Raw genomic sequence first — 18,672 nt, 5'->3', positions numbered from 1 at the left:
TCTTCCTCTCCTCCACATTCACCTCCAGGGTGGAGAGAGAGAAAGAGGAGTGAGGTTGCATTTGTTTTTCTGTCAGTTTTTTTTTTGTTTTTTTTGCTCTTCTCTGCTTTCGGGAGCCAAACGTTGAAGGTGGCTTCAGGATATTGACTGAGTGAAGCAGGCGCCTGTCAACACTGAACATGGGGTCTGATGACTCGTACAATTTTGTCTTTAAAGGTGAGTCGTGTTTACTTAAGCTGTGATTGTGCCGGAGGAGAGTGTTGTCGGTGGTATATCCGTAGATGTCAGAGCAGTCAGGTGCAGCTCTGCCTGTAGCTGCCTGCTGTAATTTCAGAGGCACGAGACGGAAACAAGGAAGCGATAGCTCTGTATCCATTTGGCTGTAAACCATCTGACCTTTGACCTACTACAGAAACACATGATCTTGCATTTTCTGCCCCACTAAGAGGCGGTTACTGTGCCACTGTGCTTTACTGTGTGTGTTTATTTCTTTAATTAGAATAAACAACCCATACGTTTTCATTCCATTCATTCCCATGTAAAGTCAACCACAGGGTAGATCTGCCACGTGGATGTGATGTCATGGTGTCATGGTGTCTGGTGAGGGTGACAGAAAGTCTGCATGTGATCAGTCAGATGAAGGATATCTGATTCATTACAGAAACCAGTTGTTTTGGGCCAATGAACCCTGACTGGATCTCTCTCTCTCTCTCTCTCTCTCTCCTGTTCAGTGGTTTTGATCGGGGAGTCTGGTGTAGGAAAGAGCAACCTCCTGTCTCGCTTCACCAAGAATGAGTTCAGTCACGACAGTCGCACCACGATCGGCGTGGAGTTCAGCACGAGGACCGTTCAGCTGGACAACTTCACCATCAAAGCTCAGATCTGGGACACAGCAGGCCTGGAGCGCTACAGGGCCATCACCTCAGCGTGGGTACACACACACACACACACACACACACAATTATGCATACACATAATAAAGAGGTGAATGATAACAGCTCCCAGTGAAAAAACACGATCCAGCCCGTTGACGTCTGTTCTCTCTCACCTGGTGGACTCAGGTATTACAGGGGAGCGGTGGGAGCGCTGCTGGTCTACGACATTAGCAAGCACCTGACCTACGAGAGCGCAGAGCGGTGGCTGAAGGAGCTGTACGACCACGCAGACCCTCACATCGTGGTCATGCTGGTGGGAAACAAGAGAGACCTGGAGTCCCTCCGGACCGTGCCCACAGAGGAGGCCAGAGACTTTGCAGGTCAGAGCAGCGATGCTATTGTACTGTCATTGTTTTTTAATGAAAAAACACATCTACAGATTCTTATGAAAGTGAGAATGATGTTTAAGGCTCAGCGCTGTAATGTCTGCTCTTTGAAAAATACCTGTTTTTGTTGACTGTGACCTTTTGCTTTTGATCTGGACTTGACCTTCGGATGGCTCCAGAGAAGAACAACCTTATGTTTATGGAAACATCAGCCTTGGACTCCACCAATGTCGAAGTCGCTTTCAATGAAGTCCTCACTGGTAAGAGGAGGGGGGTTCAGTAAATCGGCAAAACACACACACACACACGCACACACTCAGTTTTCTCTGAATGACTTGCTGATGTGTGTCCATCATTTCCAGCGATCCATAAGAAGGTGGCCAGCAGGGAGGTGACCCGCGGCTCCATCAGTGCCGTCACTTTAAGCAGCCCCATCGGACCGGCCAGTGAGGCACAAGAGGAGCGCAGAGGCTGCTGCAACGGCTCATAACAGCCTCCCATAAACATCCGCTCGGCCCAAGTCCAAGCTTAAGCCTGACATCATCAGTCACAAACAAATCGAAGAGTGAGGTACCTGCTTGACCTTTGAGGGAATCAATGTACAAGCTGTATATAACTCAAAAAGGAGCAGATGCAGAGAAAATCCATATTCCTTTTCTTTGTATACTGTACTTCGTGTGGTGGTGGTAATTGGTGCGCAGTTTGTCGTCTTTCATTGCTTATCTTCATGTTTTTAAAGAGGAGTTGTAAAGACGTTTTTTTTTAATGCTGCTTTTATACAGGATTGTACGGGGATTCACTTGGAATAAATTATTTATGTTAGTCTGTCTGCATGTAATTAACCACACGGAAACATGAATATGTTAAACAAGCATTAGAGAGATGAGTGAACTAGATGAGGGAATAAAAGAGAGGGAAAATCAGACTCAGGCACTACACAGCGGTGGTACTAAGAGGTCATGAGATGATTACTGGGGAGAGGGAGGAGGAGGGGGGGAGTACAGTACAGTACAGTTCTGCTGCATAGCTTTAGAAATACTGTGTAGTTTTAGTTTATGTCTCCAGGCCTCCCATGAAACTGTCTGAAAAGAGAAAATTAATTTTTGATCAAACTTCTAACACCTCGTAGTCGTGCAGCCTGTGGGGTGTTGCTAGTAGACACTGCTTCATATTCAGGTCCCCATCCTCTCAGACCTTCAGTATGTGCCCTCTTATACACTACGGAGCTGTTTTCACATTAATTATTAGTTTTCTCTGGGCTAACATTAAATCTTAGTTTTAGATGAACTAGTTGTGTCATCACAACTAGTTCGAAGCAAATCATGGTCCAATATTTTATATATAATATTAGATCATATATATATAGGTGTAGAAGTGTGATGAGGAAGTAAAGAAATGTTTGGTAACGCTGCTGCACCAGCAGGAGTCAAAGGTGTCCTGTCTGCTCTCCGCCTCTAGGTGGCGGTGCTGATGCTGGAAGCTGCATCAAGACTCAAGCCTCTGAAGTGTATTTGTTTCCCCCTTTCATTTCTTTATTAACTCTTTTGAACATCACACCACCATCTCATCCCATATTGTTCATTACATTAATCATCAGGGTATTAAGCTCATGTGGTGCAGTGGTGTTGTCGCCATGGTAGCAACCTCTTCAGAAGCTAATCAGTGCGCAGATGAAGTAGGAAATTAATTTACACTTTTCCCACAAATAGTAACTTCATTCACAGGCATTATACGCACGCACACACACACACACAAACAAACACACACACACACACACACGCGCAGATGATCTCCAGACTATGGGTGTAATTGAACAGGCTCACATGGCACGACTGAGAGCGTATAAATCTACAGCAGTGGTGGTTAATGACATTCTGGACTGATAGTGCTCTATCTCTGGCTCACAGATGTGCATAAGGAGCTTTTACTTTGGTTTTTGGGGTGTGAGAGAGTGTGTGAGTGTGTGAGCCTCCCCGAGCAAGATTTCTCCACTGGAGATCATTTCTTTGACAGCGAAATGACCACAAATGCTTTTATTAAGTTTCTCTTATGAAAATATGAAAGAGAAACCTCTGCACTGGGCAGTAAATGTTTAATTATTTCCTGTGAATGAGGATATTTTTATAGGCTGGGTAAAGGCATCTGCTGTAATAATCTGTGCAGGCCGAGCAGACTGCACAGGTTGAAAGATTGGTCATGAAATCTGTAAATCTCCCTCTGTCCTGCATGAGCCCTGAGGTGAGACTGATGTTCGCAAAAAAAAAAAAAAAAAGACGAGCCCTTTATTCGTCATGTCAGAACGAGAAGAGTGAACAATGAAGCAAGAAATTCCCTCTGAGTGTGTGTCTCTGTGCCTTTCCGACCTCGACTTTAAGGAAAAGCTCAAAGCTGTTGGAAAGAATTGGATTTAGCAGATACATGTGGTGGCTATTACCCACATGCTACTAGACATGTGTAGCCTGTAAAAACTGTGTGTCTGAAACCAGGACTCGTATCTTCTGAACTGATGAGTGGTATGGCACCTTTGACCCCGAACACGGAGCTGTTTATCTCCCATTTACGATTCCTGCTTCTCCCAAGAATTTACAGTTGTGGCATCACATCTGCATGGGTTTAATTGTGACCTGTGTGATCTCGTGACCTTTGACCCAACCCAGCTTCTCTAAAAAACCCACACTTATGGAATCCATCACTCCTGTTGTCTGTCTGTTTCTCCTCTCCTCTCCCAATCCTGATTTTTTTTACAGACTTCCTGCCTTTTTCCGACATGGCTCTGCTTAGCTGTTATTTTTTTCTGCTGCTGTTTATTTCTGCTTCCTGTCTTTGTTTGTTTATTTATGTGTTGGTACCACACACCCCTCCCAAGCCTATAACAAGTGACGCAAACTGTCACTAACATGCACAAGAACTCAGGAAATATCTCTACTCTCTTGTCCCTGATGTATCTCTTTTTCTTCATGTGAATTTAACTTTAAATGTGAGATGTTTTTCTCTCTAATTCAGCGGTTGGAGGTTGAATCCCATCTCCTCCTGTCCCAAGATACCCTGAACCAAAAGTGCTCCTATTGGTCAGATTTGCACCTTTCATGGTTCACTTACCTGATTTTCATTGAACAGCAGGAATATGTTGGTATATTATATAATATAATGTTATAATATAAAGCTGCACATGCACCTGTCACTAACAGCCACATTTGTGAGTTGTTACTGTGTCAAACTGTGTGGGTGTGTGACTGCATCTGTGCATGCAAACACGAATCCAAAGTCATGCAAGCGTGTGTGTGTGTTTATGTAGCCCATGTGTGTGTATGTGTGTGTGTGTGTGTGTGACAGCCTACATTCCTCCATCATCCTGCATCTGTCAGAGCATGTCAGAGCGGAGGACACAAATGTAAGATTATCCACGTCAGCTGACATCATCACATAAATAGAATCAAAGTCAATGCACGCTGATTACCATGGTGATGTTGTTATGGCGACCAATCAAAGGAAGAGGTGAGTTGATGGGTGGCTGAGTGTGTTCAGACTATCTGCTCCCCCAAAATGAGCAGTGGAGAGGGAGCCGAGAACGAGCTGAGAGGTGGATTATTGCCTGGAGGTGACTGCAGAGAAAATGTTAAGAGTGTGTTTATCACCCCTGCTTGAACACTTGAGCTGTTTAGTCTCAGCTCGGCTTATTATGAGATTAAAACCTGCTAAAAAAAAACCAAACCTTCCTATAACATTTGTATGCTTTCTTATGTTTCACTGTATCAGTTCCTCTTATACTTTAGTCAATTACCTCCTTTAAAAGGCTGTAATTTCATAATGGAGCCTGTGGAGCTCGGCCGTCCGTGCTCAAGGCCCAGCTGGGGTCACAAGATTCCTTTCCGGCAGGCAATTAAACAGGTTGCCAGCGACAAACACAGTCGAGAACCCCAGTGTCGGTCCACTTAACATAATATTACATACCTAGGTTACCATGACAGCCGCGGTGTTTGTCTGTGAGTTTGTGATGCTAAACGGCTGCAGGTGTAAAGTGATGCATTGAACTCTCTTATTAAGAGTGCTTCTCTGAGCAGAAACCTGAGTCCAGAGACGGTGTCAAAGGAGACCGGCATTAGCATATTATCTCCAGTGGGACACATGATCTTTCTGCAGAGTTTACAGTTGTGCTTAAGGGGTGACATCTGCAGAGTGGGAGGCAGATCATGTTTTAGTCAGTGAATGGGGACTTTTTCCAGACATATGGCATAAATGAAGCTGTGGACCTAAAAAAAAAAACTAATATAACCAGACTTTTGCCTGGTTTGGTTGTAGCTGCCCTGACCTCTAAAAGCTGACCCAACATCTGAACCAATCAGAACCAAGTTTCCCACCATTGCTTGAATGGCGATTTCTCACCTTGGCGCAGCCGCTGCCACTTGACGAAAGAAAACATCTGGTTAAAACTCGAATATGTGAGACTCTGAGCCATTAAACAGTGTATGTGACTCTTAGAGAAACTTCTCAGCTGCTCCGTCCTAAAGGAGGGAGGAGGAGGAGGGGAGGGCAATAATACCACCCAGCCCCTAAAAACGCTCTGCTCTTTCTCAGAGAAACACAAAACGTCTGGCAGTACAGTAAGTGACAAAATGGGCGTTAAATTGAGTTTATGAGCAGATATTTCCATGTGTGTATTTTTCTCCTCCTCAGTTTTTCTTCCATGCAGTGTGTGGACAGAGGCTGAGGCCAGATAAAATGGCTCAGCTGGGAGATGTGCTTTGCCTGTGGTTCCTTACTGTACATAGCTGCCCTCCACCTATTCTGTTCTCAGCTACTCATTTCCCTGATTGACCCTGAGAGGAGCCTGTTTACTTTTTGTCATTTAATTTCATTCATATTACATTTCACGTTTCTTATGCAGGTCCTTGTAGTGAGGTCTGTGCTTTCTAATCAGAAATGTTCCAATTTCATGTGCATCACTGATGAAAAGGCTTGTTAGTTCAAGCACAGGCTCACACAGGCTCAGTGTGTGAATGTGTGTCTTTTTTTCCTCTCCTTTTTGTGTGGAGGACAACAGTTGTTACATCGACAGCCTTCCTGAGCCAAATCTCTCTGGAGTTCAGTGTTGTGGGAAAACACATGTTGTTGTCGTCCACTTTGCTGATACAGAGCAGGAAAACATGCTTGGGCTTGAGGACAAGAAAGTTGAACCAAGGTCACTCTGCCAACTGAACTCTCCGAGGATGTGCATGTGTGTGTGTGCTCGCCTGAATACAAAGGCACGGTAGAACATCGACTTTGAGTAATTGTGATGCAAAATAAATGCATAAACCTGCATTAAAGCCCCCGTGCACGGCTGATGTTTTTGGCTGTGTTGTGTTGTAGTTTCCTCTCTACGCAGCATCTAAAAATACCACGGGCCCGAGAGGAAAAGCAGCGAGGATGGAAACCAGTTAGAGGAGCGTACGAGGAACACGGGGCTCCTTCCAGCAGACAGCAGCCTGGGAGGGAAGCCTGCACACAGAAAGTCACTCTGTGACCTAGAAGGGAAGGATTCCCCCTCATTCTTTCACATGCAGGTGCAGTTTTATTTCTGATACACTTGAGGATGAAAAAATGAAACGAGATGACATTATTTTGTAGTTTTATATCAAGTTACACCCCCAGCTGTGCCTCACTGCATGTGTACACAGTGTGTGTGTGTGTGTGTGTGTGTGTGTGTGTGTGTGTGTGTGTGTGTGTGTGTGTGTGTGTTGTTATTGAAGGCTGCACTAATCCAGGGTGGTACTCTACATTCATCAAGGTAATTTCCGTCTATTTAGGCTCCTGCATTGAAAACAGATTTCTGGGAGATGTAGATACAGTGAGGGGCGGACTTGTACACAAATCGTGAGGAGATGAGGAAGAAGAGCAGGAGGAGGAGGAGGAGGAGGGGGCGGGGGTGGGGAGGAGGAGGAGGAGGAGGGAATCCAGATGGGAAGGAGCAGCGTCGGCGCCGCAGGAGAGAGAGAGAAAGAGAGAGAGGCTGTGGAGGAGAAGACGCAGAGCCTGCCTGGGGATGAGAGATACTTTGATCAAACACTGAACAATCGGATTTCACTTGGTGCCGCCATGTATTTTGGTATGTAAACGACGTATCGTGCTTTTAATCTTACAAAGAGTTTTTTTTGTGTGTGTGGCTGATAACGCGGCGGAGTCACTTGTTGCTACGTTGAAACGGGATGTGAGCGCGGTGAAGTCGGTGTCACCTGCACAGAGGAGCAGAGCAGCTCAGTCAGCCAGACACTCGGTGCATCTCTGACACTGTGGAGCCTGGATCGTGTTTGTTTTTAGTTTGATCCACGTGGGAAACAAAACAGCAGACAGGGAGATTATTCAACAGCAGACAGTTGACACAGAGACATGATGTCAGAATTTCAGTTTGCGGTGCTAGATCCAAGATCATAAACCGTGGGGGAAAAAAACACAACTTTAGTTAGATTATTAAATAGAAGTTATGGAAACCTTAGTTCATGCTGCATTGGCAATGGGGTTTTTATCTGAAAAAGTGGCCATCTAAGGCTGCGTGTGTGCTCTGCCTCATCTTGTCCACGTGTCTCTTGTATCATACATTTCTTTCATGTGATTTCTTGAATCCAAATATTCAGGTCAACCAATACCGCGCGCACGCACGCACGCACGCACGCCAGTATGACTTGTTGTATGAGCTAGTTTAAGGCAATCAGACTAATGGCACAGCGGATGGGTGTGTGTGTGTTTGTGATTTTGATTATGATGATTACGCACGCGGGCTGGTCCTGAATCAAAGTGTAATCAGGCTCAGAGAACATGCAAACTGTAGGAAACAAGCTCCACAATCAGGACACAGCAGCGCAAACAGGGCGCTGAGCACACAGCACTTTAAGTAACAGCCGTGTGTGTGTGTGTGTGTGTGTGTGTGTGTGTGTGTGTGTGTGTGTGTGTGTGTATGCGCGCGCGTTAGGTTGCTAGCAGTGTGCATGCGTGTTTAGGTGGACCTGTACCAACGGGTTTTGTGTGCGCGAGTGTAGTCTTAAAAAAATATATAATAGGTTTTGTGAAGTGGCTCATTTTGTGTGTCTGTGTGTGTGCACTCTATAGCTGTCACTCTTTGGCATTATCTGATTAACCTTCAGTTCCCCCCGTATGTGTTTCTGTGTGTGTATGTGTTTGTGTATGCCAGAGACAATCTGAAGGTCTTTAACAAGTCATTCTTATTCTGAGCTCTAGAGTTGCAACGTTGAATCAATAAATCAATATTTGATTAATGACCTTTAATCAAAATTTCCAAAACACAATGGCTCAAGTCTGTAATGTGAGTGTTTCCTGGCTCTGTAAATAAACTATGACCATTAACTTGGATTTAGTGCTATTAGTCTGAAAATGAAACATTTCTGGGTATTTATAATCCACACTTTGTTGTATTTTGCGTGTGGACAGAATGATTCATTGATACTGAAACTAGTTATTAGTTTTAGCCCATATGTGTTGTGCTTTTGGAAGAATCAATATTTTCCTACGGAGCATAATCTCACACATGCTGTTGGTAGCCTAGCTTCTATCATCATCTGTGTGGGAGGAAGAAGTCTGCAGATCCTTAAGTGTGTGTATTTATGTATAATAGCCTATATAGGATTATTGTTACTGATGGAACCATCTGTAATCAAGGTTTAATTGTTTAATAAAGTGTTAATTAATCTGCAAAGAACATTGTGCTGCTGCTAAGTGCAGTGAAGTAGAAATAAGGCACACTAGAAACATTAAAGTACCTTGGCACTTTAGTTCTAGTGTATGTACTCACCACAAGGTCCACATCTTATATCACTGCTCATGTGGATGAGTGGGTGTTTTAAAACATTAGATGACATGATGTTTGATCTGAGAGAAGATTTATCTTATTTCAGTCACTGCCTCTATGGATCAGTGAATTCTTGTCATATTTAATGAATTTTGTCGATTCCATGATGTTATTTTGTTTACTCCTATAGGGGACAATGCACTTTAATCAACACTGGCAGTCAACATCATTAATGCAAATGTACCTGTTTGGCTAAACTGAGCCAATTAAAAGCTGACAAATGGATAAAAAGCATCATACATGCAGAGGTAAAGTTGTTTTGGGAGGAATCACAGAGGGAAATGCATCAGGACTCTTTGTTCTGACAATTTTAAACAAACAATAGAATCAATTTTTGAGCAACAAAAACTTGGAGCGCAGCATGCCTTCGCCTCTATCGAGTCACTGCACCATATGTTTATCTGTCTGCCTGTCTCCTCCCTGCCATGCTGTCTCCTAGGTAATGTGTGTCACAGCGTTGTGCCGCCGCTGGCCCGTCCCACGCTGTGCAGGACCCAGCCCTCCCTCGACCCAAAGCCCCTCCTCCCCTTCCACCTGCTGCCTGGATTCACCGACGTGAGTACTGAACTGTCATTCATTGTAGTTGTCACGGCAACCACAATCTCACCCACTGTACTTACCTACCTTTTAAAAAAAAAAAAAAATTAAACCCCAAATGTTGATTTTTTTATCGTGGCATTTTCTGCTGCGAGTGGGGGAGTTTATTTCATGGCCTGCCAGCCTGTGCAGTTATTTCTCAATACACAGATGTGTGAAGCGCTCTGCCTACATCTCATATCGCCTCTGATGCAGAGAGCTGTGACATTTCCACACACAACCCGGGGGGGTGGAGCCGATTCCTTGGTATTCCTCACGCAGAGCTTTTCTCAGAGCTGTCTCTGCCCCCGTGCTGGTGAAGGGTGAAGGTGGAGAGAGAGCCGGAGCGGGCCAAGTGCAAACCCTGAGGAGAGCCAGTGTGTCAGGTGGAGCTGAGGGCTGACGCCTGGTTGTGTGTGTGTGTCTGTGTCTGTGTGTGTGTGTGTGTGTGTGGTGGTGGTGGGGGTGTGCCGTATGTCTTCATGTACCCCCTGCTGTATGATGATGCTGTGTGAAATCATTTTTGTGTGTGGCTTGAATCAATGCAGTCTATGTGATGTAGCCAGACTTCACAGCTGAGACGAACTCGCTGGGATGACAATACTGTCTCATACACATCTTGGTGTGTGTGTGTGTGTTTGTTTTGAGCACATCAAGCCAAGGAGACAAGATGTGTGTGTGTTTTTTTCTGTCCTCGCACTTTCATTAATACCAAACCCTAATATGAAGCGAGGAGGCTGAAAACCACTAATAAGCCCATCACATAGTCTTGCCAAATAGCCACTCTGAAGCAAAATTGACAATTTTCCTTTTGTCCTCCCTTTTCTTCCCTTTGGTCTCATCTCTAATCTGTGATGTGCTCTTAGATGCTTAGAGGAGAGGATATATATACATATACAGAGACAAATTGGGGGTTTTAAAGAAAGAGAGGGTGGCTTGTATGTGTGTGTGCATTTTGCTGGACTTTGTGTGTGCAGTGTGGTAAATTTATGTGGGTGACGGCTGTGTGTGTGTGTGTGTGTGTGTGTGTGTGTGTGACCTCACTCTCTCAGTCCCTGGTCTGGGTCTCAGTGCTCCCTCTTTCCATTTCACCCCACTCTCCTCTTCCTCTTCCAGCCCTCTCATTCATCCCTTCCTCTGCCTTACATTACTCTTGCTCCGTCGCCCTGTCCACTTCAGCCTTTTCTTTGTGTGTGTTTTCCACTTTGTCTCCCACTGTCAGCTTCCCTATCCTTCACCCTCCCTCACGCTTTTCTTGCTTTTTCTGCTCATCATCTCTCCATCCCTTTCTCCACTGACCTTATCCTCTTTAATGCTAAAAAATAGTAAATTCCTGATCAAAAAAAATTGTCAGTCTTTTAGATTTTCTCCCACTGGACAACCTTGACTCTCAAGTCACAGAGTTAACACAATTATCAACTTCTCCCTGCTGAGTCACATCCTCTCTCACCTTCTGGAAACGACGTCTTTCTCTTTTTTCATTTTATTGCATCTCTCAAATTCTTTACTCATAGCAATATATATACATATATATACTATATATATTGATATATATGCTGTATATAGCCTATGTTTAGTGTAGGATAGTGGCTTTGTACAGTAAAGTAGGAGAATCAGCAGTGGATAAATGTCTACAATATGATTCAACATGCACATTAAAAGCTCCCTCTGCCTCCTCTGATGATTGTTTTTATTATCTGTTAATCTGCTCATTATTTTCTTGAATAACCGTTGCATCTATAAAATGTTTATTTTTCTAATTTCCTGGAGGCCAACGTATCTCAGACGTTAGATGTCTTGTTTTACCTCATCAGCAGCCCCTAACAACCAAAATACTCTGCACTGGGAAGAGAAAGTGAAGCTGATTAATTTTGGGTGTGTCAACTTAAAAAAAATGACTGGAATAAGTTACTGTCAAAATAGATTAATGTTCAGTTCGGTTGATTGATTGATCAGTTGTTTGTTGTGTTACAACATGAATGATGCCTTTGAGGTCAGGGTAATGTGTTCTGTGGTTATAGAGGTTGTATTTAGCCTAAGTATTGTTGAATGGAAACCTGTGGTACCATTGAAAATAGTTCAGAATTTTTTTTATCAGCAAACTGAATTGGACCTGTGAGCGTTTCTTAAGTGGCCACACAGCTGAACTCTGCCTGCCTGAGTGTCTTGTGTGTAACCATCCTCTTGTGTAGATCTAATGTGTGTTGGCCTCTGTAAAGGAGTTTGTTTGGTGTGCCCACATGTGCGTTGTCATGGTTACAGGGTTGCACGCAAGATGTGTGTGGATGTTTGTCGTGAGCAAGTGATCCAGTCGTACAAACTGGGACTTCACCAGCTTTTTCTTTTCTTTTCCTTTTTTCTATGGAAATAAAAGAAATGTGTTTGTTTCCAGGCAATAATAATAATAATAATTTCAGTGACAAAGAACCAAAAGCAGCAGCTCATTCATCACTCCCCACCCTGTTTTAGGTGCTTGACGTCATGCGTTCACACGTAGCTCTCACGCTGGTACATAATGTAAATCCAGGAACATTCATCATTACAAATGTTGAGGCTCTTGACTGCGCTCCAGGTAAAAGTCTGCTTTACTTCACTCCACCATATGTTTCAGCCATAAGTCACTCCCTGGAGCGGAGTGAGTCTGACACATCAGCACGGCTTCGTGTGAGGACGTTTCTAGAGGGAAGGAGCAGATTAGAAGCGATGCTCTCTGGGTGGATGTCATGTCTTTATTTAGTGAACTAAATGTGCTGCTTTTATTGCTTCTCCGATGATGTAGCAGCCTACAGTATGTGTGCGTACAGAGGGAAGACAGAGTGAGGAAAAAGGGCAAAATGACTTCAGCACAGGTGCTCGTCCATCGCAGAGAGCTGGGTGGGAGAGAGGAGAGGGCTGAGACTAGAGTGAGTCAACGGGGAGGCAGAGAGGTGACTTTGATCAGACGGAGGCGAGGGGAGAGGCAGAGGGTTCAGAGGGGAGCAGATGGAGGGGTGAAGTGAGGAATGTGTGATGGAAGGTCAGATGGTGATACAGGAGCCCAGGGGCTGAGGTGGGCGGAGGAGGGGAAGCTTCCACTGACGTTGAACTGCTGCGGCCCATTCAGACAAACAAGCGACTATACGCTCACACACTCACTCGCACATTAATGTGGCTGTGGTCTTATGTATGTGTCATGTCATAAGCCAGGATTTCCAACTATCTCTAGAACTATTTTTTTTTCTAACAATTTTGCGCTTTGCCGTTTTACACATGTTCCACAAAAGAGCGACGTTTGTTTTTATATTTGTCTGTTTGAGTTTCATGTGCACAAACAGCTGCAGGGGAAAACAGAGGGAGATCAGAGACCAATGAGTGAAGACATGCATTCCAGTGCAGCAGCCTGGAGTAATGATCAAAGAAAATGAGCAAGAGCACACACACATGCACACATGCACACACTCATACTATGCACACACACACTAAAGAGAGAGAGAAAAGTGCATTTTTTTACTTTTTGAAAAGCAAAGAATTCATCTTTGGCACTAAAGAAACAGACACTATCTCCAGTGCAGTGCTCCATCCATTCCCAGGTTTTATACAGAACGAGCTGGCAGACCCATAACAACACATAAATTCTTACGTCACCTCCAGCCACATTTCCATAAAGCCTGCCTGGTTGTGTCTGCTTATACGACTCCCTACGTTTCATCGCAGGTAATAGGTTTGCTTTGCTTTGCGCAGGCCTGTTGGGTTTTATTGTGCTGTGTATATGTGCTCATTAAAACCTCCAGTAGGTAATGTCCAGAGGTGCACAGCGCTGTGTGGTCAGTATTAGGTATACACACACACACAAACGGAAAGATGTAGTGAGATTTACTGCCTTTTCTTACACTCGTAAAGAAAACTACCACTGCAGGTGGAAAGGTATAATTTTATAATTACCTGTTTTTTTTTTTTCATTGCTGGCAGTACAGAGAAACTCAAACACAACACATGGTTTTTAAAACCACACAACTTGTTTTCTCTGGATGGTGATGGAAACTGATCACACCTTGAAAGGCATGTTTCAAAACTCCACCTTCATTTCACACTGTTTCGGTGCAAAGAGCTTCTGCAGGGTCAGTGTCAGGGAGTGCATTTAATTCAAGGCTGGACAAGGAAACACTCACCTCCTGTAGGTTTTAAAAGGTGTCTGTAAAAGGTTTGTAGTTTTTCTCTAATGGAGAGCAGAGGATGTGGTCACGGTAGCTTCATGGTGGTCTGAATGAATTCCAGTAATCACTGCAATTCACTGCAGAAGAAAAAGGATCAGAACATCATCATTTGCTTCATCCTCAACTTCCCTGCTGTCTGTTAGTTATGTAGGATCAGACTAGCCAGTGATTAAGCTAGGTATTACATTCTGACTTGGTGCAGTGTTATGGTTTAGTGTGGGTCTGGTCTCTCTCAAGCACGGAGCAGGTCATTTTCACAATCCGGACCTCTTCCTGCTGCTTCTAGACTAGTAAATGGTTGTAATTGTGTGTCTACGTGCACATGTGTATGTGTAACATGTGTTGCCCCAGCTGTGTGATTGCTCTTGTGTCCATGCACCTGACGGGTTGCCAGATCAGCTACTCTCCAACTACTCCCATTCAGCTGCTTCTTACAACTCGCCACCTCTAACCTGCCATATTATAAATCTTTGCTTTTTCTGAAAGGAACGCATTTGCTTGCAGACAGCGTATCATTTACAGCCTAGGTGACCGATTTCAACACCTACTCAGTCTCGTCGTTTGCAATCCTAAACCAGTCAGGACCTTAACGTCACGCTTCTGCTTTGTTGCAGATGGAGCACGTCCATAAAGCTGTGATTGGCCCAGGCTTCGGGCTAAACTCATCGCTGAAGAGGAAGCCCAGTTCCTGCGGAGTCTGCCGACTGAGGTTCAACTCTGAAGTGGGTGGTGTCACACTTTAAATTGTTTGTCTGTCAGGGTGCTTTTATTTCTCACACACACCCTTGAATGGCAGTTGAACGGCTGAGGAGACCTGCCCTAAGTGTTTGGCTGTCGTGCTGGTACTGAAAGGTCGGATTCGCCCGATTTCTTAAATCACTGGGTGTAGTGAGCACACCTCTCATATTTGACCTGTGTGGAACATTACTCACTCTGCTGTGATTATTGCAGAATGATTCGTAAGGACTATAATGTGCTGCAGGGCAATTTCACCGTTCTGATTTCAAACAGAAAATGAATGTCTGAGAAAGTGTAGCGCAGAAATCACTGTCTGGAAAAATACATTGGAAATTGCAACTGATGTAAGCAACCAATTATATCAGCAACATTACAAACTTTGATTCACTTTGTCTTTGTATTATAACATCTGCCAGTCTATGTGGGAATAAGAGCAGCCTGTAAAGCTACATTTTTCATTCTTTAAAGTCAGATTTTGTCGTTTAAAGTAAAAGATATTGTCATGTTTACATAACTAAACAATTGTGTGCAGTTGGTTTATACCTTCTTGTCTACTGTTGTGCACACAGGTGCAGGCTTCTTCCCATTACAGCGGCACTAAACATGCGAAAAGGCTGAAAGCAATGGACGCCCCTGATTCAAAGATCAGGACCTCTGAACCAGTCGCCAAGGAAACCATATCGCAAATCCTCCCGTCGCCATGCTCACAGCCCTCCAGCGCTGAAACAACGTCAGGAGGTGTGTGTGCACACATCCCCTGCATATGTGTGTGTATATGCAGACACCAAATGTATGACAGGGTTAGATACACAAACGCACAGCTCAAACCTTCTTTTCCCAGTCATGACTTTAACTCTTTGATGTGATAAACCTCCCGCTGCTCCAGGTTTTACAGTGAAGAGATTAAAAGTTGAGCATTATCCCCTGCTCCTTCTTCATGTCTACATTTACTGACCTCATTCGGTGGCCCCCTGAGATCAAAAACATACCGCAAATACTTTGCATATGATCTGTGGGAAGCTGTCAGGTCCGTGTGCTGGTGCAGGCACATACAGAACATGTGTGGCCGCAAATCTGTCACAGAAGTGCGGAGGTGTGTCGACTGCTTTCCAGTAATATATACACTATATACTGTATATATATGATGTGCTACTTCTGCAATTGCGTGGGGGGTGCTGAAATAAAAATACATTTTGCTGTGAGGCAAAGAGCGAAAAGATTGGAGAATTTCTTCTTGACGCCGCCGATATGAGTTTGTTTGTTTGAGAGGAAAAAAACGAGTGATCACTTCCAGTTTGCAGTTAACTTGAGGGAAGTGGATGAGATGGCAGGAGCGCTCTCTGAAGATTACTGCGGAAAACAGCCTTGTTGGCCTCTCTGAGTGGAGGAATCAATGGTAACAAACAGACACTTTCTCGGCTAGGCAGAGCTAATCATCGTTATCAGCAAAGAGTGAATCCTTAAATCAGTATGCACTCCTCCAGGGAACCTCCACAATCCAGTCTCACAAAAGATAATAGAGCCAAATCAGCTCTGTACAAAACTGTTCGCCTGAGTGCTGGGCGACACATCCTAGGGGAAATCATTGATTATTAGTGCGATTAGAGAGGTTGATAGAGCTCATAATCACCTGTAGCCTGGTGAGTTTTTATCTCTGTCTGTGAGCACTTCATGAAATTAGAGTATCTGTAAGAGTTTAGGAATTTCATACAAGTGGGAAAATGTTTGTCTTCCAATCATCCAGCTCCCTCAGTCTCTCCTCTCCCTCTCTGTCTGCTTTCTTGCTCTCACACTACTCTCTGCATCCTGTTTTATTAATTCCACATTGTTCTGTTTTATTCTGGGTTTATTACAGAACCCTCAGCCCCCAACTCTACCTCCGAGGCGGCACCATTGAGCAGCAGCCCCACTGAAACTGTGAAAGTGCCCTCTGAAACCTCGCTGTCACCCAGCCAGGGGACGGCAGAGCAAGAGACGCAAAGAGATGGAGACGTGGGGGGGGTTGCTCCCGAGGGGGAGACGGAAGAAAAGAAAGCTATACGTCTCCTCTACTGCTCCCTCTGCAAGGTGGCTGTCAACTCTGCCTCTCAGCTGCAGGCCCACAACAGCGGTGAGAAACTGTATTCACTGAAGTTGTCCACCACCAGCCCTCTCTCCGGTTCGCACTGTGTTTATTGACTCCGATGATGTGGCTTCGTATCTGCGCAGGCACCAAGCACAAGACGATGCTCGAGGCCAGAAGTGGCGAAGGAGCCATCAAGTCTTTTCCAAGGACGGGTGTGAAGGCCAAGCTGAGCGCGCCGTCTGAGACGTCAACCGGACTGCAGAACAAAACTTTCCACTGTGAGATTTGCGATGTGCACGTCAACTCCGAGACTCAGCTCAAACAGGTTTGTTCGGCAATTGAAAAACAGAGCTATAAAGCATTTATACTGATCATCACAGATGGATTTCACTCTCGTATTTTAAGTCTGTATCGTCATATACTGTATGTGCGTGACGCAACACAGACCATGAGTAACTTACTAATGAATCATAGTCGCTACAAAGGTCAAGTAGGCTAAGCGCTCAGCAAATGAGGGTTTCTTTTGAAAATGTAAAGCTATGAAAAGGTCAGCTGTCACACACATTCAGGCTATAACAAGTAAAGTAGGTGATAGGTGTGAACGTGTCACACCTGTTGCCGCATGTGAATTACAATCACAGATCCTTCAACATAATGAGCACGCTAGACTCTGTTTCACTGAGCACCAGAGTGTACAATGTTCGCATCTCTGCTCGTGATATGAATGCACAGTGTTGGTCTGCATATCTGACTATTTAAAAGTTAACTTTGGCCAGGTGCTCATGAATATTTAACAGTTCACTGCTGATTGTGTGTCGCACTGGCCAAAGCCATCTGTTTGTGCTTGTCAATCAAATCAAAAAGAGATTTCCAAGCCCACCCCTCATGAATATTTTGAATCTCAAAGTCAGAGCCGACAAGATATCAGCAGAATAAGAACTTTGATTAGATTTCCTTTAATTTCCTCTTTACTGATTATTCAAATTTCCGAGCAAAGGCGCCCGTCGGCTTCTTTCTTTGTCTGCTCTGTCTTTATGCCGCTGCCTTCGTCTGTCAGTGTTTATTAATCCGAGCGCTTCTCTGTCTGTCTCCCTCCTCCACTCCAGCACATCAGCAGCAGGAGACACAAGGACAGAGCAGCAGGTAAACCAGCCAAACCTAAGTTCAGCCCCTACACTCCCACCCAGCGTCACCAGAGTTTCCAGGCAGTGAGTACTTGGCTGTTGCTTGATTTATTTTCACCCTCATCAGTGTGTTTGTGTACATGAGCCGATTCTCTAGAGCTTTTTCCAGGAAGCTCCACTCCCTCCTGCCAATGACACAAATCGTCAGTGATAGGAGTTGAAGAATCTTATGTCTAGAGTGTTTAACTCCCGTGATGTTTAAAGGGGAAAAAAAGGACGATTGCTTCGGAGAAAAGAGCAGATTCTTGATAAGATTGTTTGGTGATAACTGTGACAGCTCATGCATCTACTGGCCAAATAGCTGCTCTCCTTGTCCTCCTCTGGTTTCCGTCTTGAGAACAATTTTCCCTCTCAGGGAAAAACACAATCTTGATTGCAGTTTGTTTGTCTGTGTTTCTTCCTCAGATTCGACTGGCTCTACGGAAGAACCACGATCTCACCAAACCTCTGGCCTCGTGTCTCCTACAGCGTCAACTTTCCGTTGCTGCTGCTGCCGCCATGGCAACACTTCCCCCCTTCACTCTCCGCCCTGCCTCAAACTCAAACCCTGGCCTGTTTCAGAGTCAGGCGCTCCCTCAGGCGCTGCTGCATCCAGCCCCTGGACCCATCTGTTCAGCACACACACCGGTTCTGTTTTCTCCCTACTGACCCCGTCGATGTCTCAATCAGCTCTGAACTACAGCTAAACGCAGACCTGAGACCTGAACAAGATGTGATATAAGACGGGCCGGCTGTACTCCACATGCCACCAGATACTGTGGGTGTCATGGACCAGGACTGAAGACTTTTAACTGGGGCCTGGACCATTCGACAGG

At 44.7% G+C, this 18,672-nt stretch overlaps 2 protein-coding genes across 2 annotated transcripts; both read left to right on the top strand.

Annotated features, from left to right (window-relative positions):
- Positions 1-83: 83 nt before the first annotated feature.
- Positions 84-1,751, top strand: LOC310993910 (ras-related protein Rab-25-like; the record flags this gene model as incomplete). Its single annotated transcript, XM_083982388.1, has 5 exons — positions 84-216; positions 732-927; positions 1,062-1,255; positions 1,441-1,521; positions 1,624-1,751. Exons 1-5 carry the CDS (start codon positions 180-182, stop codon positions 1,749-1,751), a joined length of 636 nt encoding a protein of 211 aa, XP_083838514.1. The 5' UTR covers positions 84-179.
- Positions 1,752-7,250: 5,499 nt separating this feature from the next.
- Positions 7,251-18,505, top strand: LOC310993905 (zinc finger protein 385D-like; the record flags this gene model as incomplete). Its single annotated transcript, XM_083982382.1, has 8 exons — positions 7,251-7,346; positions 9,541-9,656; positions 14,485-14,592; positions 15,178-15,346; positions 16,464-16,718; positions 16,817-16,998; positions 17,780-17,881; positions 18,263-18,505. The coding sequence occupies exons 1-8, from the start codon at positions 7,337-7,339 to the stop codon at positions 18,503-18,505; spliced, it is 1,185 nt and encodes a 394-aa protein (XP_083838508.1). The 5' UTR covers positions 7,251-7,336.
- Positions 18,506-18,672: the final 167 nt, after the last annotated feature.

Source organism: Trachurus trachurus, assembly GCF_905171665.1.
Source record: "Trachurus trachurus genome assembly, chromosome: 11".
Classification (NCBI taxonomy): domain Eukaryota; kingdom Metazoa; phylum Chordata; class Actinopteri; order Carangiformes; family Carangidae; genus Trachurus; species Trachurus trachurus.
Note: the sequence above shows the minus strand (reverse complement) of the source record. Positions and strands in the feature narration are given on the sequence as shown.